The sequence below is a fragment of the Eurosta solidaginis genome, chromosome 5 (assembly GCF_040869045.1).
Source record: "Eurosta solidaginis isolate ZX-2024a chromosome 5, ASM4086904v1, whole genome shotgun sequence".
Classification (NCBI taxonomy): domain Eukaryota; kingdom Metazoa; phylum Arthropoda; class Insecta; order Diptera; family Tephritidae; genus Eurosta; species Eurosta solidaginis.
The window spans coordinates 77,024,293-77,050,306 of NC_090323.1; the positions used below are offsets into that span (position 1 = coordinate 77,024,293).

Genomic DNA, 26,014 nt, shown 5'->3' on the forward strand with positions numbered 1-26,014 from the left:
CATGTTACTTCATAAAAACGCAGATGTATTCGAGGAGCCAACTTCGGCGACACCGATGGCCATACACCGAATAGATAGATATTAGATAGATGTTTGCCAGATCTTCCAGTTGCCTTACCACCATACCGCATATCGGAAAAACGTAAAGAAGAGTTGAAACATGAGGTCGATAAAATGCTGGAAATCGGAGTTATTGTCGAGTGTAAGTCACCGTGGGCAGCTCCAGTAGTAACGGTTCCGAAAGACAGGTGGAATCCGCATCTATATCGACTCACGGGAATTGAATGCTATCACCAAAGCAGATCGGTACCAGCTAAAGCCACAAAGTTCATGTCAACTTTAGATTTACAGTCCGGATACTGGAAAATTGGTGTTGAAAAGGAGGACCAGGACAAAAATGTCTTCGTAACGCTGTCCGGCATGTACAAATTTACACGAATGCCTTTTGGCCTACGAAATGCACCAGCCACGTTCCAACGTTTGATAGATCGCCTTAAAGTATCGTTAATTAGTTTGGTTCTATTCGCATATTTAGATGACATAATTTTATGTTCATCAAGTTTCGAAGAGCACATACAAGAGCTGAATCAGTTGTTTGGCCGTTTCCGGGAATTTAATTTGAAAGCAAACATAGACAAGTGTAGTTTTGCATGTAACGAAGTATTTGGGGCATATATTGACTCCAAATGGGATCATGGTCGATCCACAGAAGGTATCGTCAATTGTAGCACGGAAGCCTCCGAAAAACGTCAAGGAAATGTTGTCATTCCACCAAACCTGTTCTTGGTACAGGCATTTCGTACCAAAGTTTGCAGATATTGCAAAACCACTTTCACAACTGACAAAGAAGAGCGCTACTTGGTCTTGGAAGGAGCAACAACAAATAGCCTTCGATGAGCTAAAACGATTATTGACGTCGCCACCTATTATGAAACAGGTCGATGGAAGTTTACCATTTATATTAAAAACCGATGCTAGTGGATACACAGTAGGGGCAGTTTTAATCCAGGGGGAGGGTCCGGATGAACATCCTATCCAATACGCAAGTAGATTATTGTCAAAAGCAGAGAAAAACTACTCCACAATAGAACGAGAAGCATTAGCCATTGGGCAGTTCAGAAATATCGAGGATATATCGAAGGATCCGAGGTGACACTTATCACGGACCACCAGCCATTGAAGTGGTATATGACACTCAAATCCCCGACTGGGCGCCTGGCCCGCTGGACATTAATTCTACAACCATACAACATTAGCATAAACTATAAACCAGGGAAAACCAATGTAGTGGCAGACATGCTATCAAGGCCACCATATGAAGAAGAACATGACAACAAGGAAGCTTGCCATATATGCATATTTGATGTTGAACTTCCGCGAAGAGCAGCAAAAGAGATCCGGAAAGGCCAAATTAGCGATCTCGAGTTGAAGACTATTGTTGAAAGCTTCGAAGGGAAGAGTGACGATGCCGTATAATGGGCTAAGAGAGTGTATACTAAGAACGATGGTGTACTCTATTGTTATCATGACGAAGACAATGAGGATGCGCAGCTGGTTATACCAAAAAACGAACGCGTGGCTATACCCAATCAGCATCGTAACAAAGACACAGCTGGTCACTATGGAATTGATCGAACAGCTCATAAGATTACTTCGCGCTATTATTGGCCTGGTATCCGAAAAGACATCGAGAATCATGTCAAGAACTGCATAGATTGTCAACGCTATAAAGCGACTTACTTAAAGCCAATGGGGTTGTAGCAGACTGTGTCAAGCAAGCAGCGGTTTGAGACGATTGCCATTGATTTGTTTGGACCACTTCCTCAGGACACAGATGGGTTACAATGGATCTTAATCGTAGAAGACGTCGCCAGTCGTTGGATCGAGTTGTTTTCCTTGGTCAACGCTACCGCAGAAAACTGTGCAAAAGTACTAATTCACGAAGTATTCCTGCGCTATGGGATACCGAGGAAAGTCATCAGCGATAACGGAGTCCAATCCGTATCTGCAGTGATGCAAAAGGTTGGTTATTGTCTCAACATTGAACAAGTTCATACGTCGGTTTACCACCCACAGGCTAATACGGTGGAGCGGAAAACCCGAGATTTAAAGACGCAATTGGGAATACTGGTTGGAAATCACCATCGCAGTTGGGCAGAGAAGTTGCCAGCTATATGCTTTGCCATGAACACCACTCACTGCCAAAGCACTAACTACACTGCCACCTACCTTACGTCGCGAGCTGAAAACACTTGATGACGTGCAAAACTATTTGAGAGCAGTCATTCAGTCCTTGCACCTGCAAAAGAGTGTGAAGAAAAACAACAGAGCACAAACAAAATTTTATCTAATTCACAAAGATAAAATCAAGAAGGGATAGAGGTTGGTTCGAAGGTTTTGGTTACAACGCAGATATTAATTAACGCTGCAAAAGGCGTCACGTCAAAATTCGTACCTAAGCGTGATGGGCCTTACACAATCATCGAAAAGAAGGGTAATTAAACATACGTAATCGCACATGAAGATAATAAAGAACAACCATTAGGCACCTATCATGCTTCATCTCTGACTCCATATAGAAGTAATACTAATATTGACTAAAACCCAGTTAACAAAATTCGTAGAAGAGGATGTCCAGGAAATACCACTCAGTAGGATGCATCACCGAGACGATTTCAGCATCCTAGGGGGAGACTGTAACAAGGCTGCCTTTTGTAATTCAATAATATATATTCTATCTAAGTAATGTAACATACCTGCAATTATTCTATCTAAGCAATGTTACATACCTGCAATGTAATTTAAAAAAATAAAAAATAAATTTAAGGCGCGATAACCTCCGAAGAGATCTAAGGCCGAGCTTCTCTTCCAATTTGCGTCGTGCTCCTCTTGATTTTCCCTACAAATTGGCCGGACGGGACCTACATGTTTTATGCCGACTCCGAACGGCATCTGCAAGGCAGATGAGTTTTCACTGAGAGCTTTTCATGGCAGAAATACACCCGGAGCGCTTGCCAAACACTGCCGAGGGGCGACCCCGCTTAGAAAAATTTTCTTCTAATTGAAAAACCTTATTTCTAAAATTTTTGATGTTGCTTTGCCCGGGAGTTGAACCCAGGGCATACGGTGTGATAGGCGGAGCACGCTACCATCACACCACGGTGGCCGCCATGTAATTTACTACTACTTAAAACATGTCTGTCAATGTACATTTTATGTTAAGCTGCATCACTACTTTAACATTTTCTCTAAATTTTGCCTAAATTCATTTTGCCGATCATTTTTAAATTCAATTGGCTTCGAGCTTGCGAACATTGTAAAAGTCTACAAGTAGGATATGTAGCAGCACGCACATACACAGCCACGCTCACCTGACAAAATGCTTGTTCTTGTTCGTTTTTTTTTTGTGGATGCTATTGGGCACTGTTGTACTTCTTAGGTCCAAAAAAAGTGTAGTAGCTGCTAACGAAAAAAAATTTAGTTCTAAAAGCATTACACAAGAAAACACTAAATACGAACACATCATTACAGAACTTCCGCAGGAAGTGATAATAACTATTTTAGATTTCATCCAAAATCCCCCTATTAATAACAAATTTACTGAACTTAAAAAAGTGTTGACAGAAAGACACTCACTTAGCGAACATTCGAAACTTGATAAAATTTTAAACGATTCTGAGATGGGTGATCGTAAAGCCTAAGAATTTTATCGTTCATTAATTATATTAGCCGGGTCAAATTTTAGCAAAAATATTTTAAAGAAAATTTGGATGCGTAAACTTCCTAAAAATTTGAGTATGATTTGGCTAGTTCGATTTCTAATAATATTACCGAATTAACAAAATTAGCAGATAATATTTGGGAAGTGATAAACAAAAGTGAAGTATTTTCGGTTAATAATTTTTCGGATACAAAAGCTCAAAATTCTGTTGTTGAAACTTGGTTAAAACGACCTCTTTGATTTGTGAGAATTTCCAGAAACTCTCTTTAGAGTTATCTGAAGTCAAAAACCAAATTTATAGAAATCAACCTAGATCGCGGTCCAGTTCGAGAAACAAATTTAGGAATACATTTAGGCATAGATCGAATTCACGAAATAATCAAAATTGGTTGTGTAGATTCCACTACAAATTTGGAAGTAATGCCAGGAAGTGTGAACAACCTTGTTCGTATAACAAAAACAAAGATTCAACAAACTAAATTCTTCCGTTGTTGCAGCGAAGAACAACGGAAATTTAGAATTTTCTACGCCACGCTTATTTATTTTTGATAGAGAAAACAAACAAATTTTTTTAATTGATAGTGGAGCAGAAATTTCGGTATTACCCGTGTCTAAATTTCCTCATACGAAACGTTTAGACATAATTCTCACTGCAGCTAATGGCTCAACAATTGCCACTTACGGGAAAAGGCTTTTAAATGTAAATTTAGGTTTAAGACCTGAATTTCCCTTTACATTTTTGATTGCGGATACAGCCAAGCCCATAATTGGCGCTGATTTTCTTTGTAAATATGGTCTTCTTATTGACATTAAACATAAACGTTTAGTAGAACCATTAACCAATATCTCAGTTAATACAGTATCCCACTTTTGTGATATTCCATTACCTAAATTATTTGTGGTTGACAATAAATTTACAAAATTATTAAAAGAGTTTCCGCCACTTATTTCAGAGCCACATTATACTAAACCTGTTAAACATACAACAGTACATCGACTTGTAACAGAAGGTAGTCTTCCTAAGCCCAGACGCTTAGATCCGGTAAAATACAAAGTCGCGAAAACGGGGTTTGATTTCTTAATTAAAACAGGCATTTGTCGGCCTTCAAATTCTTCAGTAGCATCACCACTTCACCTTGTACCTAAAAAAGAGTTGAATGATTGGCGTCCATGTGGTGATTTTAGAAGATTGAATATTGTCACTGTTCCCGATCGTTATCCCTTACCTCACATTCAGGAGTTTAATATGAATTATAAAAATATATTTTCAAAATTAGATTTAGGTAGGGCATATCACCAAATTCCTATGACTGAAGAAGATATTTATAAAACTGCTATTACAACTCCTTTCGGTATGTTTGAATTCATGAGAATGCCTTTCGGACTTAGAAATTCTGCACAAACCTTTCAAAGATTCATAAATGAGTTAGTAGGTGACTTAGATTTTGTATATGCTTACATCGACGACTTACTTAGTGCAAGTAAAGACGAAGAACAACATTTAAAAGATTTACGTATCCTTTTTCAACGCCTTACAGAGTACTGTTTAAATATTAAACCAAGTAAATGTACTTTCGGTGTAACAAATATAAGTTTTTTAGGACATAACATTTCTGCAACAGGTATTCGACCTTCCGATGAAAAGGTATTCGCAATTTCGAACGTCCAAAATCAGTTAAGCGGGCACAGAAATTTATTGGTATGGTAAATTATTATCATACATTCCAAAACTAGCAGAATTTACGAACAAAATTTATGATCTAATTAACAAAAAAGTAAAAACTTTGGTATGGGATGAGAATACGAATAAAGCTTTTGAATGCACTAAAGATAAATTTGCATCTACGATATTGTTAAATCATTTTAACAAAGATGCTAAATTATCTTTAACAGTAGATGCATCTAACACAGCGACGCCCCCAATACAACAAAATTACAATAATAAAATTGAGCCCATTGCATTATTTTCTAAAAAACTTTCTCCAACTGAAATTAAATATAGTGCTTTTGATAGGGAGTTATTGTTAAATATTAAACATTTTAGATATCTTTTGGAAGGACGACAATTTACAGTTTATACGGACCATAAACCTTTAACTACTGCTTTAAACCCTTGGAATTTATAGCACAATTTACTGATGACATACAATACAATACATGCAATATATAATACAGAACTGAATTTTAAAATTTTACAAACTGAACAACAAAAAGATGATCACTTAAATTAACTTGTATCTGTATATCAACTATTAAATTGATATTTTAAAAAAAATTATTTATTTTTGGTTTGAAGTATAAAATTTATTAATCAAAAATTTTCATTTTGATATCACCAAAATTTTCATTTGCAAAAACTAATTCGATAGCAAAATATTTAAAATTCAAAGTATAAAATACAAAGTCAATAATTTAACAACAAATAATAAACACTATATTTACTACCCCAGCGGGTTAGGGGATCAGAATATACCCGCGGTAGGTAATCCTGTCGTAAGAGGCAACTAAAATACCAGATTCAAGGGGCTGTGTAGCGCAACCTTTCAGGTTGCCAGCGCAATATATAGCTTCTCCAAACCCAATTGTCAACCTCACTTATCCGCGGCGAATCCTGTTTCACTAACAGACGAGGCTCTGGCGACCCCAAGCTCCTCATGGAACTTGGGGGTAGGGAGGGAGAGAATGGCCTGAAGGTTTAACGTGGCCACATAAATCGTTCCCGAGATGGTCGGGCTAGCACCTTAATGGTGCTATGGTACCGGAGCGTAACGGATTTGTATCCGGAAAAGGACCATCACATCGATAACATTCCCCAAAGCCTTCGGGGAGCAACCTTATCGCTACAACAACAACAACAAAAACTATATTTACTCCCCCTCCAAGAAAATTTAAAACAAATTATTAATTAATATTAACGGCCCGAGTGAGAGCTTTTGTGTGGTTACATCGATGTCACCACCTATTTTAGTGGGTAAACAATTATCCGGCTACTTTCGTGGGCAGAATACCAAAAGGGTACAAAAGTTACCACATGAAAAAAGTTGTTACCACATTAGAATCAGGCTGTAAATGTAACCTGTTTTTGTTTTTTGTTGTTTAATGTATTTGTATTTTATACTTTGAATTTGGAGGGGGAGTAAATATAATATTTATTATTTGTTGTTAAATTATTAACTTAGTATTTTATACTTTGAATTTTAAATATTTTATTATCGAATTAGTTTTTGGTAATATTAAATTAATATTTTAAAAAAATTATTTTTTTTTTTTGGTTTGAAGCATAAAATTTATTAATCAAAAATTTTCATTTTGATATCACCAAAATTTTCATTTACAAAAACTAATTCGATAGCAAAATATTTAAAATTCAAAGTATAAAATACAAAGTTAATAACTTAACAACAAATAAGAAACACTATAACCTGATTTTCAAAATCTAAACTTAAAACTAATTAGTATTCCCATTTTAAATTTTAATATTTGGTGTGAAATTTCAGGAGAAACTCCTAGGCCATTTGTACCGAGTAATTTGCGAAAAACAGTATTTGATCTTTTACATAGAATAGCACATCCGGGTACAAGAGCAACACGACGGCTCATAGTTAAAAAATATTATTGGCCTAGTATGAATAAGGATATTAATATTTGGTCAAAATCCCGTTGTCAAAATTCAAATTCCCAAGAATAGATTTGAACACATTCATTTAGATATAGTTGGACCATTACCTATTTCAAAAGGACATTGCTATATTTGAACGATTATTGAAAGATTCGCCCGTTCGCCTGAGGCATATGCATTAAAAGATATTTCAGCAACTACAATTGCAAATAAGTTTTTTAGAGAATATATTTCTCGGTTTGGAGTTCCGTTAAAGATAACAACTGATCAAGGTAGCCAATTTACATGGAAATTGTTTTCAGAATTAACTAAATTACTTGGTAGTCACCAAATTACAACATCCGCATATCACCCTCAAGGAAATGGTATGGTTGAAAGGTTTCATAGGCAATTAAAGACTACTATTATAGCTAGAGAGGACACAAATAACACTACTCAACAAATTTTGATCAACTTTAGTCTCCAAGAATAAAATAGGCCTTTCCCAAAGTGAAATTTTCTCCTGATTCCGAATATGACTTCCATTTTTCTGTGGCAGATCTAGTTTCCGAGGTATCGGCGAAAATATGAAAATTCCCATTTTTGCAGAACACTACTTAATATAGGTACGGCAAAAATTTGTATTTTTAATTTTTTCGTTTTAAACTGTTGAATTATGCATTATACTAATTCCCATAAAAATTTCTTGCCTTTACCTCCCTTAAGTATCTTCAGTAGTTTGGCCACTATGCCAAAAAACGTTCAAAAACGTTGAAAAAAAACGATATTTTTTTACAAAATTTCAGATTTAACCACTTTAAAATCGGAAAAATTCTATTGACGAAAAAAAGTTAGCCCTCCTATGTTGTAGGTAATTTAATTACGAAATTTTTAAGCATACCAGTACAACAATCAGACGTGCCGTTGGGACTATAGCCCCGTTAACTTGCAAGCGTCTATCCTACAATTTTTTATAGAGACAATTTTTATTCAAACTATGTTTTTATTTTTTTATAACGTTTTATTATAGACATATGTTTGTACGTTAAACTGTATTCAATTGAGTAATATGAGTATAAATCAGCAATTCAGTAAAAAACAACAACGACAACAACATTAAATACATACATATCTACATCTAAAAAGTCGTCAAATTGAGTGATTTTACCGTGGTGGTCAATAGTGAGGGACGTGGGTACTTTTAACTACCCGTTTATAAGTTTCTGGGTTTGTCTCCAGTATTATTGTCAAGCAATAATCTCCCATCATTTCTTCATTCCAAAAACCTTGGTAACGCTTTTCAAAAATCATGAGGTCTTGGTGAAACCTTTCACCCTGTTCATCACTTTCAGCACCTAGGTTTGCGGGAAAATTATCCAAATGTGAATGCAAAAAATGCATTTTGAGGGACATGTTGCATTTCATAGCACTGTAGTTTTTCAACAAGGCTTTGACCATCTCTCTATAGTTGGGATCTTTGTTGTTGCCAAGAAATCCACTAACGACTTGCTTAAAAGTGTCCCCAGCCGCTGCTTCTACTGATGATAAATGATTCGCAAAATTTTCGTCTTTCGGCAACTTTCTAATTTGCGGACCATCAAATATACCTTCCTTTAATTTGGCTTGAGTTATTTTAGGGACAAATTTCGTTAGGTACTGGAAGGATGGCGCGTCCTTATTTAAAGCCTTTACAAAATTGTTCATTAATCCAATTTGATGTGAAGTGCTAGCAAAATAACTCGTTCGGGATTTACTAAAGGCGGGTTTGCGATATTGAAGGCACCTGGTTCGTACTCAGCTCTTGGTGGTCAGTTTTCCTGAATATAATGGGTTTTTTTAGCACGGCTGTCCCAAACACAGAGAAAACAGCAATATTTAGTGTAACCTCCTTGAAGTCCGAGAATTATAGCTACAACCTGAGATGTATTTCATATACTATTTATTTTAAATTGTACCACCGAAACTGCTTACCTTTAAGTCCGCACAAATTTTCAAATGAAATTGTTTATATTGAATGAGCTCAAGTAAATTGGATATGCTTAAATAAGTTTCTTTAGTATTCTCAGAATGTGCCACTGGTATTGACGGTAACGAATTTCCTTTATGGAGTAATGCTGCTTTTAAACTATGCTTTGAACTGTCTATAAACAAGCGCCAATCATCCACTTTATTTTCTAATTTTAGTGCTTCAAATAAACCTTGAACATCATTGGAGTAGCAAATATTTTCACTTTTAGTAAAAAAAGAAGAGAAAGTCTTGTGTCTATTTCGAAATTTGAAAGTACTTGTCGAAGGGCCCAGGCTGCCCCATTGCTGCAAACGAGATCCTAGAACTTCGCTATCAAATTTAGATAATTTCAAATCTCTGGCCAAGTCATTAAGTTCGGATTGTGAGACTCGATGTGGGACCTCTCCTTCTTGTTCACTGTCTGAATTATCTGCTTCGGAGTCACTTTCGCTTGAGGCTTCAAAACTTATGGGCGGCCTAGGTATGGGTAAGGTATGGTCATGTAGTTTTGGTTTTTTAGCTGATGCCACATTTGGATAACTTATTAATTTCCTCTTTTTTCTCGTTTTACCTTTAAGGTCTATCACGCAAAAATAGCACTGGTCGTGGTTAAAGGGTTCAGTCCACATCATTGGAACACCAAACTTCATGTTATGACCTTTAGCCGATACCCATCTCATTAAAGTTAATCTACAGGAGGCGCAAATAAAATGAGGTGTCCAAGATTTATCGGGATGTATGAAAGTATGCATCTTTGATAGAATTGTTATTTTCCGAGTTGAGTTTCCGAAAATAAAATGTCAGCAAATATCCGGATTATTTTTACATTTAAAATCTCTTTTGCAACAAGCCATTTCGTAAACACATCTACCGATATAGTATGTATAAAATTGCACTACTATTTGCAAAACAAAATTTACAACAACCAGTAGTGACAATTAAATACTTGATGTCTTTTTAAATTTATTACACCCTAAGGTAGAGTGACCAAATGAAATGTCTCGCCAATTTTATCAAAGTAATACTAAAATTTTAGGATAGACGCTTGCAAGTTAACGGAGCTATAGTCTCAACGCCACGTCCGATTGTTGTACTGGTATGCTTAAAATTTTCGTAGTTAAATTACCTACAACATAGGAGGGCTAACTTTTTAGTCCATAGAATTTTTCCGATTTTAAAGTGGTTAAATCTGAAATTTTGTAAAAAAATTTCTTTTTTTCTCAAAATTTTTTCAACGTTTTTTGGCATAGTGGCCGAACTACTGAAAGGAGGTGAAGGCAAGAAATGTTTATGGGAATTAGTATAATGTATAATTCAATAGTTTAAAACGAAAAAATGAAAACTACAAATTTTTGCCCTACCTATATGAAGTAGTGTTCTGCAAAAATGGGAATTTTCATATTTTTAACAAATGGAAGTCATATTCGGAATCAGGAGAAAATATTACTTTAGGAAAGGCCTATTTTATTTTTGGAGATTTTTTTTGTCTAGTAGTGTAATTGGTATGACGAGTTACCTGTCATATTACTTGGTTTGCGATCTATTTACAAAGAAGATATCTCGGCTACACAAGCGGAAATGGTTTTCGGTCAGAATTTACGTTTGCCAGGTGAACTTGTTGTGCCATCAGCTAAAAATTTCTCATCAACTGAAATTTTAAGTAAATTACCTGAACATTTTCGAAATGTTAAATCAAATTTAAGTCATTATAAAGATTCTGATACTGGAATTTACGTTCTTCTTCAAACTTGTAAATTTGCATTTGTTCGAGTCATTAATAAACATTCATTACAACAACCATATGAAGGACCTTACAAAATTGTGGAAAAATACCAAAAATGTTTTAAACTTGAAATAGATAATAATATTAAAACTATTCCTATTGATAGATTAAAACCTGCAATAATTGATACAACAGACACAAACAACACCAAGAATTTACATAAAAAGAGAGTTACGTTCAATTTGTTTAATGTTAAATTTTCTTGAAGGGGGGAGTAATGTAGGGTTCCTATTTTTATTTATCTTTATATTTTAGTTACTTTGTAATTTTAAAATGTTTTATCAATATTTTAATTTTCAATATTGATTTTTCAATTTTCAAAACTTTTCATGATGGTGAAAAATTTAAAAAGATATTGACGAATACCTTTAGGCGTATTGAAAAATATAGTTAAATTTTTTTATAAATTAAAACGTGGTTTCAATTTCCACTTGTATAAATACCTTTTTTCCTCCTGTTTTGCTGGCTTCTGCTATAGCCCCACTGCGCATAGCATTAAACTCTTCATTCTCTTTGCTTTCTTTTCCATCGGATGCCCCCGCCTGGAGGCTTTTAAAGTTGCGATCATTTGTAATTGACGTTTCAAGCTTTTTTCCAAATTGGATCCATGGTGGGGGTCCTGTAGCCCCACTCATTCGTCGGCCGCTTCGTGCATATTTTTGCATAGTTCGAGCTAGTTCCCACTTCTCTACCATTTGCTCAACACGTCCACCTAAAACATGAAGTTCAGACGAGCGTAAGATGAGGAATCCTTGGATTAACTGAAGTTGCTCCGCGCGAAAATAGATTTTTGTTCCCGGAGGTAAATCCATACTCAGCGCTGGAATATGTTCCAGTTCTAAGGCCTGAATAGTTGTTTGGCCATCACTCAATTCTAGCTGTAAGAAGCGCGGTGCAACTTTTGAATCTTCGTTTGCTTTGGGCGCTGATATATTCCTAGTTTTTTGTAATTGCAGAACAATGCGGCCACCGATAGTGTCATCCTTTTTGGTGGGAAGTGCGCCTCCCGCAATCTCGCGAAAGTCCATCTAAATGTTTGTTAAAATATAGTTCGCTAACATGTTTGGTAGAAGTCTAGGACAGCGGTCGACTACTAATAAGCGTCCAAATATCGGGAGAGGTGTCAATTATATCTCTTTACGGAGATACATATATGCAGTTAAAGTTGGAAATTTTCCTGCTGTTGTTGTTGTTGTAGCAATGTTTCGCCCCATCTAATAGCTGCGACCGGTCACAAATTATCATCAATATCCTCTAACGGGAGTCTAAGGAAACTTGCTGTTTCGACAGGACCATAATGAAAGGGGTGTTAGAGGCGTTGGTTCCACATTACAATTAAAGAGATGGTTGGTGTCATGTGGGGACACATTGCAAGCGGGGCATACATTTTGTATGTCGGGGTTGATTCTGGATATGTAAGAGTTTAACCTGTTACAGTATCTAGAACGAAGTTGAGCCAGAGTGACTCGCGTTTCCCTGGGGAGTATGCGTCCCTCTTCCGCTAGTTTTGGGTACTGTTCCCGGAGTACTGGATTCACCGGTGCAATTCCCGGCATAAAGGTCCGACGCCTGTTTGTGGAGTTCACCAAGGACTTGCTTGTGTTTTTTTGCTTTATACGGCAGAGTTCTCAGGTGCCGTATTTCCTCAAAATGCTTACAGAGATGACTCCCTAAGTCCCTAGGCGGTGCTGGCTGATCAATCAGATGTCTGTTGGGATGCCCAGATTTCTGGGTATTCAACAGGAACTGTTTGTTAGCATCTCATTTCTCTCCCTGATGGGGATTATTCTCGCCTCATTATGCAGATGGTGTTCTGGGGACATAAGAAGTAAGGCTGAGTAACACAGCACTGTGCTGTTATTGTGTTAACACTCAGTAATGTGCGGCACGCACACGCACACTTATCGATTAATTTATAACACAGTGGCACACTCGATGGCACAAAGCTGACTGTTTCTATAGCACAGAGAATGACACTCAGATCGTAAGTGCACATTCATACATACATAGTCCATTGTGCTTGTTGTAGTTGTTGTTGTTGTTGTAGCGATTAGGTTACTCCCCGAAGGCTTTGGGGAGTGTTATCGATGTGATGGTCCTTTGTCGGATACAGATCCGATACGCTCCGGTAACACAGCACCATTAAGGTGCTGGCCCGACCATCTCGGGAACGATTTATATGGCCACATTGAACCTTCAGGCCATCCCTCCCTCCCCACCCCCAAGTTCCATGAGGAGCTTGGGGTCGCCAGAGCCTCGTCTGTTAGTGAGACGGGATTCGCCGCTCGAAGGTGAGGTTGACAATTGGGATGGAGAAGCTATATATTGCGCTACACAACCCCTTGAATCCCCCATTGTGCTTGTGTTTTGCTTGTGTGTTGATTGTACTCATAATCTTGCCTGTGTATTACGTTTAAAAGATGTGGGCACAAAATGTATACTCTAAGTTGAAAATGTTCTATTTAAACAAAAGTTGTGGTTATATAACGTAGATTCCCTAAACATGGGAGTATCAAAGAAGATAAATGTTGCCATGATTTACTTTTCTAAACGGCGTAAAACGTGGCATTAGAGGTAAGTAACACAGTACTGTGCTCTGATATTGTGCCAACACTCATATCGACTTTCGATAATCAGTTATAACACAATTGTGTGAACACAATGTGTTAACACTGCAAAGTGTGCCTGTGCTACTGTGTTAACACTCAAAAAATAGTGTCATTACCCACCACTAATAAGAAGACAGTCCGTGGCGATTCTGAGAGCAGTATTTTGGCAGGCCTGTAGCTTCTTCCAGTGGGTAATTTTTTGGCTTGGCGACCATATGGGTGACGCGTAGCACGTAATCGGCTGGCTAATTGCTTTGTATGTAGTCATGAGCGTTTCTTTATCTTTTCCCCAAGTACTGCCAGCGAGGGATTTGAGGATTTTGTTACGGCTCTGAATTCTCGGAACAATTGCGGCTGCGTGCTCACCAAAATGTAGATCCTGATCAAACGTCACACCCAAGATTTTGGGGTGTAGGACAGTCGGTAGCGTAGTGCCATCGACGTGGATGTTCAAAATGGTCGACATTTGGGACGTCCATGTTGTAAATAAGGTCGCGGAAGATTTAGTCGGTGATAATGCCAGGTTTCGCGAGGCGAAAAAACTGGAGATCAGGGAGGTAGCCGTTTATTTTGTTGCATAGCGCATCGATCTTTGGGCCTGGGCCTGTGGCCATTATTGTGCATCGGCGTAGGAAACGATTGTGACTCCTTCCGGTGGTGAAGGTAGCTTAGATATGTAGAAATTAAACAACAACAACAGGACACCACCCTGTTGCACCCCTTGTTTAATTCTTCTTGGTTTTGATATTTCGTTTCTAAATTGCACCGATGCCTGCCGACCACCCAGATAATTTGCGGTCCACCTTTTAAGACATGTGGGAAGGGTATACCCTTCCAGGTCTTGCAGTAACGAGGCATGGTTGACCGTATGGGGGTTTTGATTTAAACCGCAATTTATCTGGGTGCTAATGGCATTTAGCGCGGAGGTAGTGCTATGGAGTTTTCTGAAGCCATGCTGATGACAGGCTAGCTGCAAATTTGCTTGGAAATAGGGGAGCAAAATGGCTTCAAGCGTCTTTGCTACTGGCGATAGGAGAGATATCGGACGATACGACTCTCCTATGTTAGCTGGTTTCCTTTAGCAGCGGGACCACCTTGGCCATTTTCCATTTTTCGGGTATGACAAAGGTGGAAAGAGACAGGTTGAAGACATGCGCTAAATATTTGAAACCCTCTTTCCCTAGGCTTTTAAGCATCGGCATGGCTATGCCGTCTGGCCCACTGCTTTGGATGGTTTAGCGTGACCAATGGCGTCCTCAACCTCTTTAGCGGTGATGGTGATTGGTGACGCGCTGAATTTGTGTTTATGTGCGTGTCTGTTGGCCCTCCGTCTATCTTTGTCGACCGTAGAATGCAATAAGGTCGCGGAAGATTTAGTCGGTGATAATACCAGGTTTCGCGAGGCGAAAAAACTGGAGAGATCAAGGAGGTATCCTTTTATTTTGTTGCATAGCGCATCGATCTTTGGGCCTGGGCCTGTGGCCATTATTGTGCATCGGCGTAGGAAACGATTGTGACTCCTTCCGGTGGTGAATGTAGCTTAGATATGTAGAAATTAAACAAAAGTGGGGATAGGACACCACCCTGTGACACCCCTTGTTTAATTCTCCTTGGTTTTGATGTTTCGTTTCTAAATTGCACCGATGCCTGCCGACCACCCAGATAATTTGCGGTCCACCTTTTAAGACATGGGGGAAGGGTAGACCCTTCCAGGTCCTGCAGTAACGAGCCATGGTTGACCGTATCAAAAGCTTTTGATAGGTCTAGCGCTACGAGTACTGTTCTATGGTGGGGGTATTGATTTAAACCGCAATTTATCTGGGTGCTAATGGCATTTAGCGCGGTGGTAGTGCTATGGAGTTTTCTGAAGCCATGCTGATGAGGGGCTAGCTGCAAATTTGCTTGGAAATAAGGGAGCAAAATGGCTTCAAGCGTCTTTGCCACTGGCGATAGGAGAGATATCGGACGATACGACTCACCTATATTAGCTGGTTTCCCAGGCTTTAGTAGCGGGACCACCTTGGCCATTTTCCATTTCTCAGGTATGACAAAGGTGGAAAGAACAGGTTGAAGACATGCGCTAAATATTTGAAACCCTCTTTCCCTAGGCTTTTAAGCATCGGCATGGCTATGCCGTTTGGGCCCACTGCTTTGGATGGTTTAGCACGACCAATGGCGTCCTCAACCTCTTTAGCGGTGATGGTGATTGGTGACGCGCTGAATTTGTGTTTATGTGCGTGTCTATTGGCTCTCCGTCTATCTTTGTCGACCGTAGGATGCATTATATAATTGTCGGCAGAAAGCACTTTATCTCCAAAGGCGATGGAAACTTTGTCTTTTTGCTTAGACGGATTCGATAGGGATTTTACGGTGGACCAAAGTTTACCCACACCGGTAGAGAGGTTACAACCTCTTAGGTGCTCCTCCCATTTCGCCCGCTTGTGTTCATCCACAAGCAATCTGATGCGTTGGTTTATATCCCTTATTTGGTGATCGCCTTGTTCAAGGTGTCTTATAATTTCACGTTCCCTCGCTAGGTTTGCGGCCTCCGCCGGGAAGTGGGCCGAATTTCGGGAATTCTCCCGGCGGGAATGAAACGTGCCGAGGCGGATTCAATGACATTGCAGAAGGCACGCTCCCCTTGGCGGGCATCAGTCGGGATAGGGAGGATAGCAAAGAGGTTGTCTGTAAAAGATTTATATTCGTCCCACTTTCCTTTTTTGAAGTTTATGAAAATGCGTTTTTCTGTGACGATGAAGTCGGCGGTACGCTCGAGCGAAATAAGTATAAGCCGGTGGTCGGATGCCAATGTTACCATCGGCTGCCAGTTGACGCAGTTTACGAGTTCTGCGCTCACGATTGAGATATCTGGCGAAGGGATTCAAGGGGTTGTGTAGCGCAATATATAGCTTCTCCAACCTAATTGTCAACCTCACCTTCGAGCGGCGAATCCCGTTTCACTAACAGACGAGGCTCTGGCGACCCCAAGCTCCTCATGGAACTTGGGGGTGGGGAGGGAGGGATGGCCTGAAGGTTTAATGTGGCCATATAAATCGTTCCCGAGATGGTCGGGCCAGCACCTTAATGGTGCTGTGTTACCGGAGCGTATCGGATCTGTATCCGACAAAGGACCATCACATCGATAACACTCCCCAAAGCCTTCGGGGAGTAACCTAATCGCTACAACAACAACAACAACAACATATCTGGCGAACTGTGACAGCTTCCTACCATACGTGTGGGGGCGTCTCCGTTTATTGTGCAGAACGTCGTTTCTTCTATTTGATCCGCCAACATCTCACCCCTACTGTCCGCCCGCAAATTTCAATGCCAAAGATCGTGATGGGCATTGAAATCGCATAAGATAATGCGATTGTTGCCAGTGAGTAAGGCGCTGATATTAGGGCGGTATCCACTGGGGCAACAGGTGGCAGGAGGGATGTAGATGTTGATGATTTATCGGTTTGCATCGCCTGACCCTGTCCCTGCGGTCGATGCCAGGATCAAATATATAATATTGCACAGTGGTGTATGATAAACGCGAGGCCGCCTCCGTTTCCGCTCTCGCGATCTTTTCTGTGGACATTATACCCAGAGCAGGTCTGCAATGCAGATCTTGCTGTGAGTTTAGTCTCTTGAATCGCAGCAATGCGGATGTTGTGCCGCTTCATGAAATCGACTATCTCCGTAATCTTCCCAGTTAGTCCATTACAGTTTAACTGCAGAATTCTGAAGTGCATAAGGGGAGACGTCGCAACTCTGGGGGTAAGTGACGGGTGACTACGCCTGGGTTGTGGAAGGCCAGGACGCAATTGCTGTTGTGGCCCTGGGACTGGGCGTCCTTGGGCAAGCATTGGGGTACCCGGATGATTTGGGTTTGCGACCTGGCAACATGGCGCGATGAAACCCGTCGGGGGGTTGCCGTCGCGGAGACCAGAACATCTAGGAAAGTGGCACCACCCAAGGCATGAGCTGCATTTGGCGGATGTCGCAAACCTATATATTCTGTGCTGGCAGACGGTGCAAACGGAGGTAGGGACTAAGAGTCTGTTTCCCTGACCTGCACGATTGCTGCCGGAAGAGGGGAGGGAGAAGACGGGGGCAGGGGCTGATGCTCAGCATTGCTACCAACTCTACTACGAAGGTAGTAGTTATGAGTGGTATCAGCTGTTTGAGTTGTTGGCGCCGTGGGGCGCGAGCAGCAGCGGGTACTTGTTGTGGCTTGCTGAGCAGCGGGGCTGCTGGAAGGTAGTGTGGGGGGGGGGCGCTTAGGCGTAGACTACGGGACGACCTTGGGCGTGAACAGCAAGGAGCCACAAAAGATTTATAAGTTACGTGGACGTCGGGTTTTGGGATCAAGTCCAGAACAACCTGTCCGATGCAACCATCCCTTGCACGAGACACACTGAACAGAGTATGACCGTCCTAAAAAGATTCTTTCCCGGCAGATGCAGCAAAACCATTTCTCAGGACCGGAGTCAGGAGACGGACCCGGATTGGATTCGATGCCTTCCCGGAGTAAGAGAATATGGAGCAGTCCTGCTGCAAGGAGCTGCTGGGAGGATGACAATTTGTGGGAGGGACGAAACAAATTACATGGGGTCACACTGAAATGACAGTCCTTGGTCGGGAAAAATTCTGAGTCGCTCCGGTACATAGAACCGACTGCCTTGGGAAGCGAAATTCAATTGGCTGCTGTATTGCTGTATACAGAAAAAACTTTTGTGTACAATGGGATTTTACCCGGACTTAATTATGATCCCAGGGTCCATCCAGGGTAATTTTTTATAAGCATGGCCGAAGGCCGCCAACGTAGAAAGATGTTTGGCGAAAAAGTACTATGGATCATATCCCCGGTTTCGGAATGAAGCAGGGTAATTTTTCGGTTTTTCGTGAATATCTTTTGAGTGAGACAAAATTTTTGGTAAAAGTCTAGAACAGAGGTCGACTGCTAATATACGTCCAAAAATATCGAGAGAGGTGTCAAAAGATGCGTATTGACCTCGACAACAATAGCCCGAAGGCGGAAAATATAAATCTTAGCTCGATCCGGAGATTTTTTCAGTTGAAGTTGGCAATTTCATGTGGTTGTTGTAATGTTTTTGTGCACTGAAAAAAAAAAAAATATTGTATACAAAGTGAGAAAGCTCTCTGATTATTGTTTTCAAGGCCAATAGGCGTCTTTTGAAACCTCTTTCGATATTTTTGGACGCGTATTAGCAGTCGACCCCTGTTCTAGACTATTATCAAATTTTTGGACGTGTATTAAGAATGTCATGCTGTCGTACAGAACTACTATTTTTGGTAATAGTCTAGATGAGGGGTCGACTGCTAATACGCTACCAAAAATATCGAGAGAGGTGTCAAAAGATGCGTATTAATTTCGAGAACAATAATCCGATGGCGGAAAAGAAAAATTGTATCTATGTCCGGAGATATTTGCAGTTGAAGTCGGCGATTTTCAGTGGTTGTTGTTGCGTTGCACTCACAAAAAAAATTGTGCATCACCGTGGCGGTAGCCACGGTTATACCACACACCCGGACTTGGCACGGCGTAACCCAGGGCGCCGAAGGGCGCCAACTCAGAAAGGTGTTCTGCGCAAAACACCCCCGGTTTCGAAGGTACCCGCGGGTCGTTTTTCGGGTTGTCGTTAATATCTTTTGAACGAGTTAATATTTTTATTTTCCGCGATCGGATTAATACTGATGTTAAGACGCGTCGTTTGACACATCTCTCGAAATTTTTGGTAGCGTATTAGCAGTCGACCCCTCAACTAGACTATTACCATATTTTTAATAAGCGCAGCCGAAACTGCCAAGGCAGAAACGTGTTGTGAGCAAAAATACTATGAATCCCAACCCAGTTTCGGAGGTATCCGGTTTAATTTTTCGGTTATCGTGAACATCTTTTGAAAGGCGTAAATTCTAAGATCAAAAGGCGTCTTACCGACATCTCTCCCGATATTTTTGCACGCGCATAGCAGTCGACCCCTGTTCAAGACTTTTAATCACGTTTGTCAACATAAGAAAAATACATACATCCAACATAGTGGCTATAACTTTTCGCGTATCATTAACTTCAGATACCCGAGTGCAAGAGGCAGTGGCCACCGCTTTCTTCAAACCCTCCTCAGTAATAAACCTTCAATTACGTTAAAATTATTTACGTACACAATATATACATTAAATTTATAGTAACTTTACCATCCTTGCTCCAGCAACTTTTTACTTAATTCCATTTTGCTTGTCCAAAATACAGAAATACCTAAAATAACATTAGAGTGACTGCAAATTACATTTTACGGCCCGATTCTTAGCGTTACCGGTAAAATAGTACCCAGAACATTATGTAACCGAAAATCGTTACCAGTTGTTTTATTCGCGATTCGGGACAAAGTGGTGACGCTGTGATCACCGAAATGGTGGTGAAATTGAAAAGTTGGTTTTCTTCGCTTTACCCATGGCGGAACGATACAAGGTGGCAGCATGGGACAGCTGAATATAAACTTTTTTTATTTAATTTGATACATCAACTTCCGACGCTGTACGATTTTGACATTTGTCCATCGAATTTACAAAAACGAAGTACATGGAATTTTTATTTGTTTGTAGGTATGTCACCATGCTGCCACCGTGTATGGTTCCGCCATGGCTTTACCGAAAATGTGTCACTCGTAGATACGATGTGATGTTAACGAATAAACGGGACGATGGGTATATACATATGTGCATACATGCGTACGTCTTTATATAGCTATATTGTAATATATACTGTGAAAGTACATGGAAAGAAATATGTATAGCAAGAGGCTACACTTTTTTACTATTATGTTTACTTATTTGTGCTCACAATTCTTTATTTTTCAGTATTGCCTTTTTCTAAACAATGGCTTTTGTGTGGTTACATCGATGTTACCACCTATTTTAGTGAGTAAACAATTATCCGGATACTTTCGTGGGCAGAATACCAAAAGGGTACAAAAGTTACGACATGAAGAAAGTTGTTACCACATTAGAATAAGGCTGTTAGAGGCAAGAATTTGCATACAATAGCAAAACATATCGATACTCGTAAAGCTCGATGCCGATATTGTATCGAATACTATGTCAACGTTTATCAACTCTCGATAGCTCTCCTTCATCGGACATCGGTTCGGATAATTGTGCAGGGGCTGGATTTCCAACTGTGAGTCTTTAAGTGTACACGGTGAATTGTGTAAACTTTAAAATTTTGACGCTGCAAAGAAAAGCTGTGAACAAGAAACGGTTGTTGTTGTAGCGATAAGGTTGCTTCCCGAAGGCTTTGGGGAGTGTTATCGATTTTCCTTAGGTCTCTACACGCTAGCCGCGCTTCGAGAAAATGTATTATTTCTTTTCTTGTATCTGTTCATGTACATAACTTGAATTTAAAATTATTATAACTTAATATATACATGCATGTGAGTATAGTTGGTGATATGATTTTATGAAACAATACTGTCTGCAACTGGATACAGACGTGAGTTTAAATTTTAGGTATTTAACTAAGCATACAGTAATGAATATTTGTTATTGCAACGAATTAAAGATTTTTAGTGTACTAAATATATTACTAATAAATTTCTTGAAAGACTCGATCAATTCTTGATTCCGTGAAATATCTATTATGTTGTATGGTTGTATGTTGAGCTCCTTGCAAAGGGTTTCATGAATTCTTCTCGCATTCTGGTACCTGGGACACGAGTAGATTAAGTGACTAATTGACTGTCCTTCTCCTTCGTTGCATGGACATAAGTCTGTATCAATAATATGGAAGCGATTCAAGTAGGCTTTGCAGAAACTGTGACCAGTTAAGCACTGCGTCATTTCGAATGAAATTCCAAATCTTTCACTGTATATCTCTGCTATCGATGTAATGGTCCTTTGCCGAATACAGATCCGGTACGCTCCGGTACCACAGCACAATTAAGGTGCTACCCCGACCATCTTGGGAACGATTTATGTGGCCACATTAAACCTTCAGGCCATACCCTCCCTCCCCACCTCCAAGTTCCGTGAGGAGCTTGGGGTCGCCAGAGCCTCGTCTGTTAGTGAAACAGGATTCGCCGCCGATAAGTGAGGTTAACAATTGGGTTTGGAGAAGCTATATATTGCGCTGGCGACCTGAAGGGTTGCGCTACACAGCCCCTTGAATCTGGTATTTTAGTCGCCTCTTACGACAGGCATACCTACCGCGGGAATATTCTGACCCCCTAACCCGCTGGGGTAACAAGAAAAGGTAGTAGTGCAGTTTAGGGGGCCCACCCTAAAGTTGGGCCAAGATTTTCAGGTGAGGCATCAAAAGACGCGTATTTACGTGTTGATTAATGCGGCAGTTACTCACGAACCTATCTTATGAGTGTGCAATGTAAACGAAAACTCACCGACGTGCAACGCCCGTACTTACGTAGCCCGAAACGTAGAAATCAAAACAATTTTGATTTTTTCCGTAAGAACGTGTCAGCTGATCGCTCTCTCACTAGACAGAGTTGCCTAGTAAACTTTTGTGCGCTAATTTTTGACCGTCTGCAGTTTTATGCAAAAGCACCTAATTAAAGATTATAAATATGTAATCTATTTATATTTATTTAATATTATTTTCAGCCTTTTACAACATCAAAAATTAAAGTGGAAAAAGTTGATGTTTCCATAAGCATGCATGCAAAATGGTAAATGGCAACAGTGCTTATCTGTAAACAATACACACACAAATATGTTATGTACATGTACATAGACGCACACATTCATTCCTACGGGCTTGAGGGTTCGCTCAAACGTGTTTCGTACGACAAACGTCGTACATTGTTTACTATATAGTTTGGCAGCTTAAATAGAGGTTATGTTGCGAATAGAGTGGAAGGCAGTGGACTAGGCAGTCGAATGTCATATAATGAAGGAATGGTGTTCGGAGTTTTTTCAAAGTTAAAAAAAAAATGTTAAAAGCTTTAATATAAATAAAACTATTGTTTTAATAACAACAAAAACGCCTTATATATTCTATATACATAAATTCGTAAGGATTATCTCACTTTAAAAATTGAGTTAAATAATCTAAAGTTTGTTTTTGCAATTGGGTCTAGAACTGTGCGTGTGAATGTGCGAATTTTCACCGATCAGCTGTTAGTTGCGCTACTTGGTAAAATTTACAATGCGTCCGTACGTACAGCACACGTCGGTGGGTAATTGCCGCTTAAGAATCCGAAAGCGGAAGTTAACGTTTTTCATCCGTTTAAAAGTTATCATCGAAAAACAGGTTTGTGTGATACATATTGTTCCCGCACGTTTACAATCTTTTGAGTGCACACATCACTTTACTTTTTATATTTAGTATATTAACGTAATCTAACTTGCACGAATTAACGAAAAATTATGTTATATTTCACTAATTTACTTATAATATATCAACACAAATATTGCAAAAAAATTCTGTCCAAATAAAAACACATGAAAGTGAACAGTGTTGCCAGCTCAGCAACGATGGAAATGACCCTGCAAAAATTGCGGATTACGTGTTCCATTTTCTTCATGTTGGAGTACTCTAAGGCAAGGTGCACACGAGGCTACGCGTCATAGACGCTGCAAGCGAAATTTGTACGCTTTGATGCCGAACACATGTATTTGAATGGAGAGCTGCATACGAGGCGTCAGCTGCATGAAAGCGACAAAGCATGAAATTTTCGTGTAGCTGGGCGTACAGCAATGTTGGTCGCTAGGCGTAAATACGCCTAGAAAAGAGCAAGAAGAAGATGTTTGTTTACAATTTTTCGTTTGCAAACTTGTGTGCTGTGCTTCTGTTGCTATAATTATATATTGAATTTATTTCATATAAAAAAATATAAAATGGTCGACGCGACTAAATTCGTTCAATTGGTTGAGAATTATCCTTGCCTATACAAAAATAATTTAGCAGAATATTCGAGGAAAGATGTTACAGAAAGAGCCTGGGCAGCAATTGGTGTGGAAATGAATTGGTCAGGTGTGTAGGTTTTGGATTTCTTTTTATAAATAAAAACAAAGAATATGTCTAAATAGATCTAAATTTATTACGCTCTTCCTTACAGTGCCTGATTGCAAAGAAAAGTGGAAGAACTTGCGAAATGGCTTTGTAAGAAGTCTCAAGCCATCTCCTAGTGGATCTTCTACTAAAGCGAAGAGGCCTTAGTATTTGCACGACATCATGCAATTCGTTCTTCCATATGTAAAACCAGTGCATCATTCTGAAAATACCAGCAACATTATAATATCAGAAATGGAAGAACAATATTTGGATGAAATTGAAAATGTATCAATTGTTGACGACAACTACAGCGATTGTGCCCCCACGGAGACAGGGTCTTTGATCTGCAACAACCTAGAATCACATCCAGCCAAAGAAAGCAATTTTGAACCAACATTTAGTGCCAAGAAAAGAAAGAAAACAGCCCGAGATGAAGTCGATGTGGCGGTGCTAAATTACCTTAAAACAAAAAAGGGAAATACAACTTCGGAAGATCCAAAAAAAATGTTTCTAATGAACTTACTTCCCGACGTAAGAAGTCTTTCTCTCGAGAATTTGCGCACATTTAGAATTCGATCTATGATGCTGCTAGAGGAGCTTTTAAATGAACAAAGGGCACAATCTGTCAGGCGGGAACTGTTTGATCCAGCAACGTCTTATGGCCAAAATATAGAAGTCTGCACCCCAGCTCCTTCGCCCGATGATACTCCAACCTATACTCCAGTACTATTTGAACCAATTGACTGTGAAAATGAAAGAGCCTTTTACACAAACGAGTATACTTGCGTTTTTGTATATTATTTATTATATAATTATACTATTATTTAGTTATAAACAGATGTTAGAATGGGTATGTTTTCAATGGGCTGATCTCATAAGTATTTTACTACATAGAAGTAGTCATGAATTAGACGATACAATAGTGAACGAAAAAAGTACCAGTGTTACAAGTGGATGCTAGTTTGAATACATGTACACCCAGGGAAGTAAGTATTGGCACAAGGCCTTTTTGCGGTTTTCACCTAGTTTTGCTTTAGAAAAATAACTATATAAATATATATATAAATAAGATGGACTAAAAAATCACATGCTTAAAATGTTTCCCAAAATTTAGAACATGTTTTTGAAATCGGTTTGCATAGTTTTCGTTCTACAATTAATTAAAGTTTTATTTAAAAATAGTGAAAACAAAAAAGGAAGTAGCTGAAACAACTTTTAATTTTTGCTGCTATAATTTTATTCGCATGTGTACACATAGTTCAAACTAGCCTCATTCACAGAACAGATCGAGTACTATTCGTAATATTATTTGATATGAATTATTATTCACTTTTTTTCAACTATTTGAATTAAAATTTATTGCAATAAATGTTGTTAAATGGAAAGTAAAACAGTCTAACAGTTTTTATAAACAATAATTCCACTGCCAGGGCAAAGAAACATTTGGTAATAAAAAATAATTGCTTAAATAGTGTCGTAAGTTTTGTGGGGCAGAATTTTCCATTATGTTTACATTATCGAACTCTGGCAGAGTATTCGGGTTCCGTTGAACTGGTTGCTGGTTTTCGATATCGGGAAGGAAGGTCGTGTATGATATGCCATCTTTTTTCCTTATAAAATTATGTAGGATACAAGCACTTTGTATAATTGAAATGATTGTTTCGTACTTTTGGCATCGTATAGGTGTTGAGAAAACTCTAAATTTTTTTACCATCATCCCGAAACTGCACTCTATGTTTTTCCTACCGCGACTTAGTCTATAATTAAATATGCGCATCTTGTTGACAATGTTTCTTTCCGGATAAGCCCGCATAACATTTTTCCTTAAAGGAAAGGCGTTATCTGCTACGAAATAATATGGAAACTTATTTCCACTGTCGTCATGCGGTAGTTCCTTTGGGGATGGTAAATTATTGTAACTTTCTAACCAACGTCCAAACGTCGAAATTCTAAAAACTCCCCCGTCGCTATTTCGTCCTGCAAATCCGCATTCTATTGATGTAAATATCCCGTCGGCATCGCAACAGGCAAGTAATATTACTGAATGGTAGTTTTTGTAATTGAAATTAGCTGAACCCGAATTTGGATATTTTTGAATTCGCACATGCTTTCCGTCGATAGCTCCTAAGCAATTTGGCAGCTGCCGTAGATCAGAGAACCGTCCCGCAATACTCTTCCAACGCTCCTCATTTGGCAACGTCATATAACAATCTTTTAATGAATTCCATATAGCTTTTGTTGTTTCTTCAACAATTACTCCGATTGTACGTTCTCCTCTTT

At 39.2% G+C, this 26,014-nt stretch overlaps 2 protein-coding genes across 7 annotated transcripts in view; one reads left to right on the top strand and one right to left on the bottom strand.

Moving 5' to 3' along the window:
- The window catches only part of Tdrd3 (Tudor domain containing 3), a 106,191-nt gene extending 86,112 nt beyond the window's left edge, over window positions 1–20,079 (bottom strand). For 2 of the 3 annotated variants that reach the window (XM_067791051.1, XM_067791050.1), the window contains exons 1-3: window positions 19,924–20,079; window positions 19,759–19,861; window positions 11,554–12,138 (exon numbers count right to left, since the gene is read on the bottom strand). In XM_067791051.1, coding sequence (XP_067647152.1) covers window positions 11,554–12,138; window positions 19,759–19,861; window positions 19,924–19,958 — 723 coding nt within the window. In that variant the 5' untranslated portion in view covers window positions 19,959–20,079. The remainder of the gene's footprint in view (window positions 1–11,553; window positions 12,139–19,758; window positions 19,862–19,923) is intronic. The other variant, XM_067791053.1, reaches the window with a different exon arrangement.
- LOC137253063 (protein transport protein Sec24C-like) overlaps window positions 1–26,014 on the top strand; it is a 584,014-nt gene that overhangs the window by 510,969 nt on the left and 47,031 nt on the right. The window lies entirely within an intron of this gene.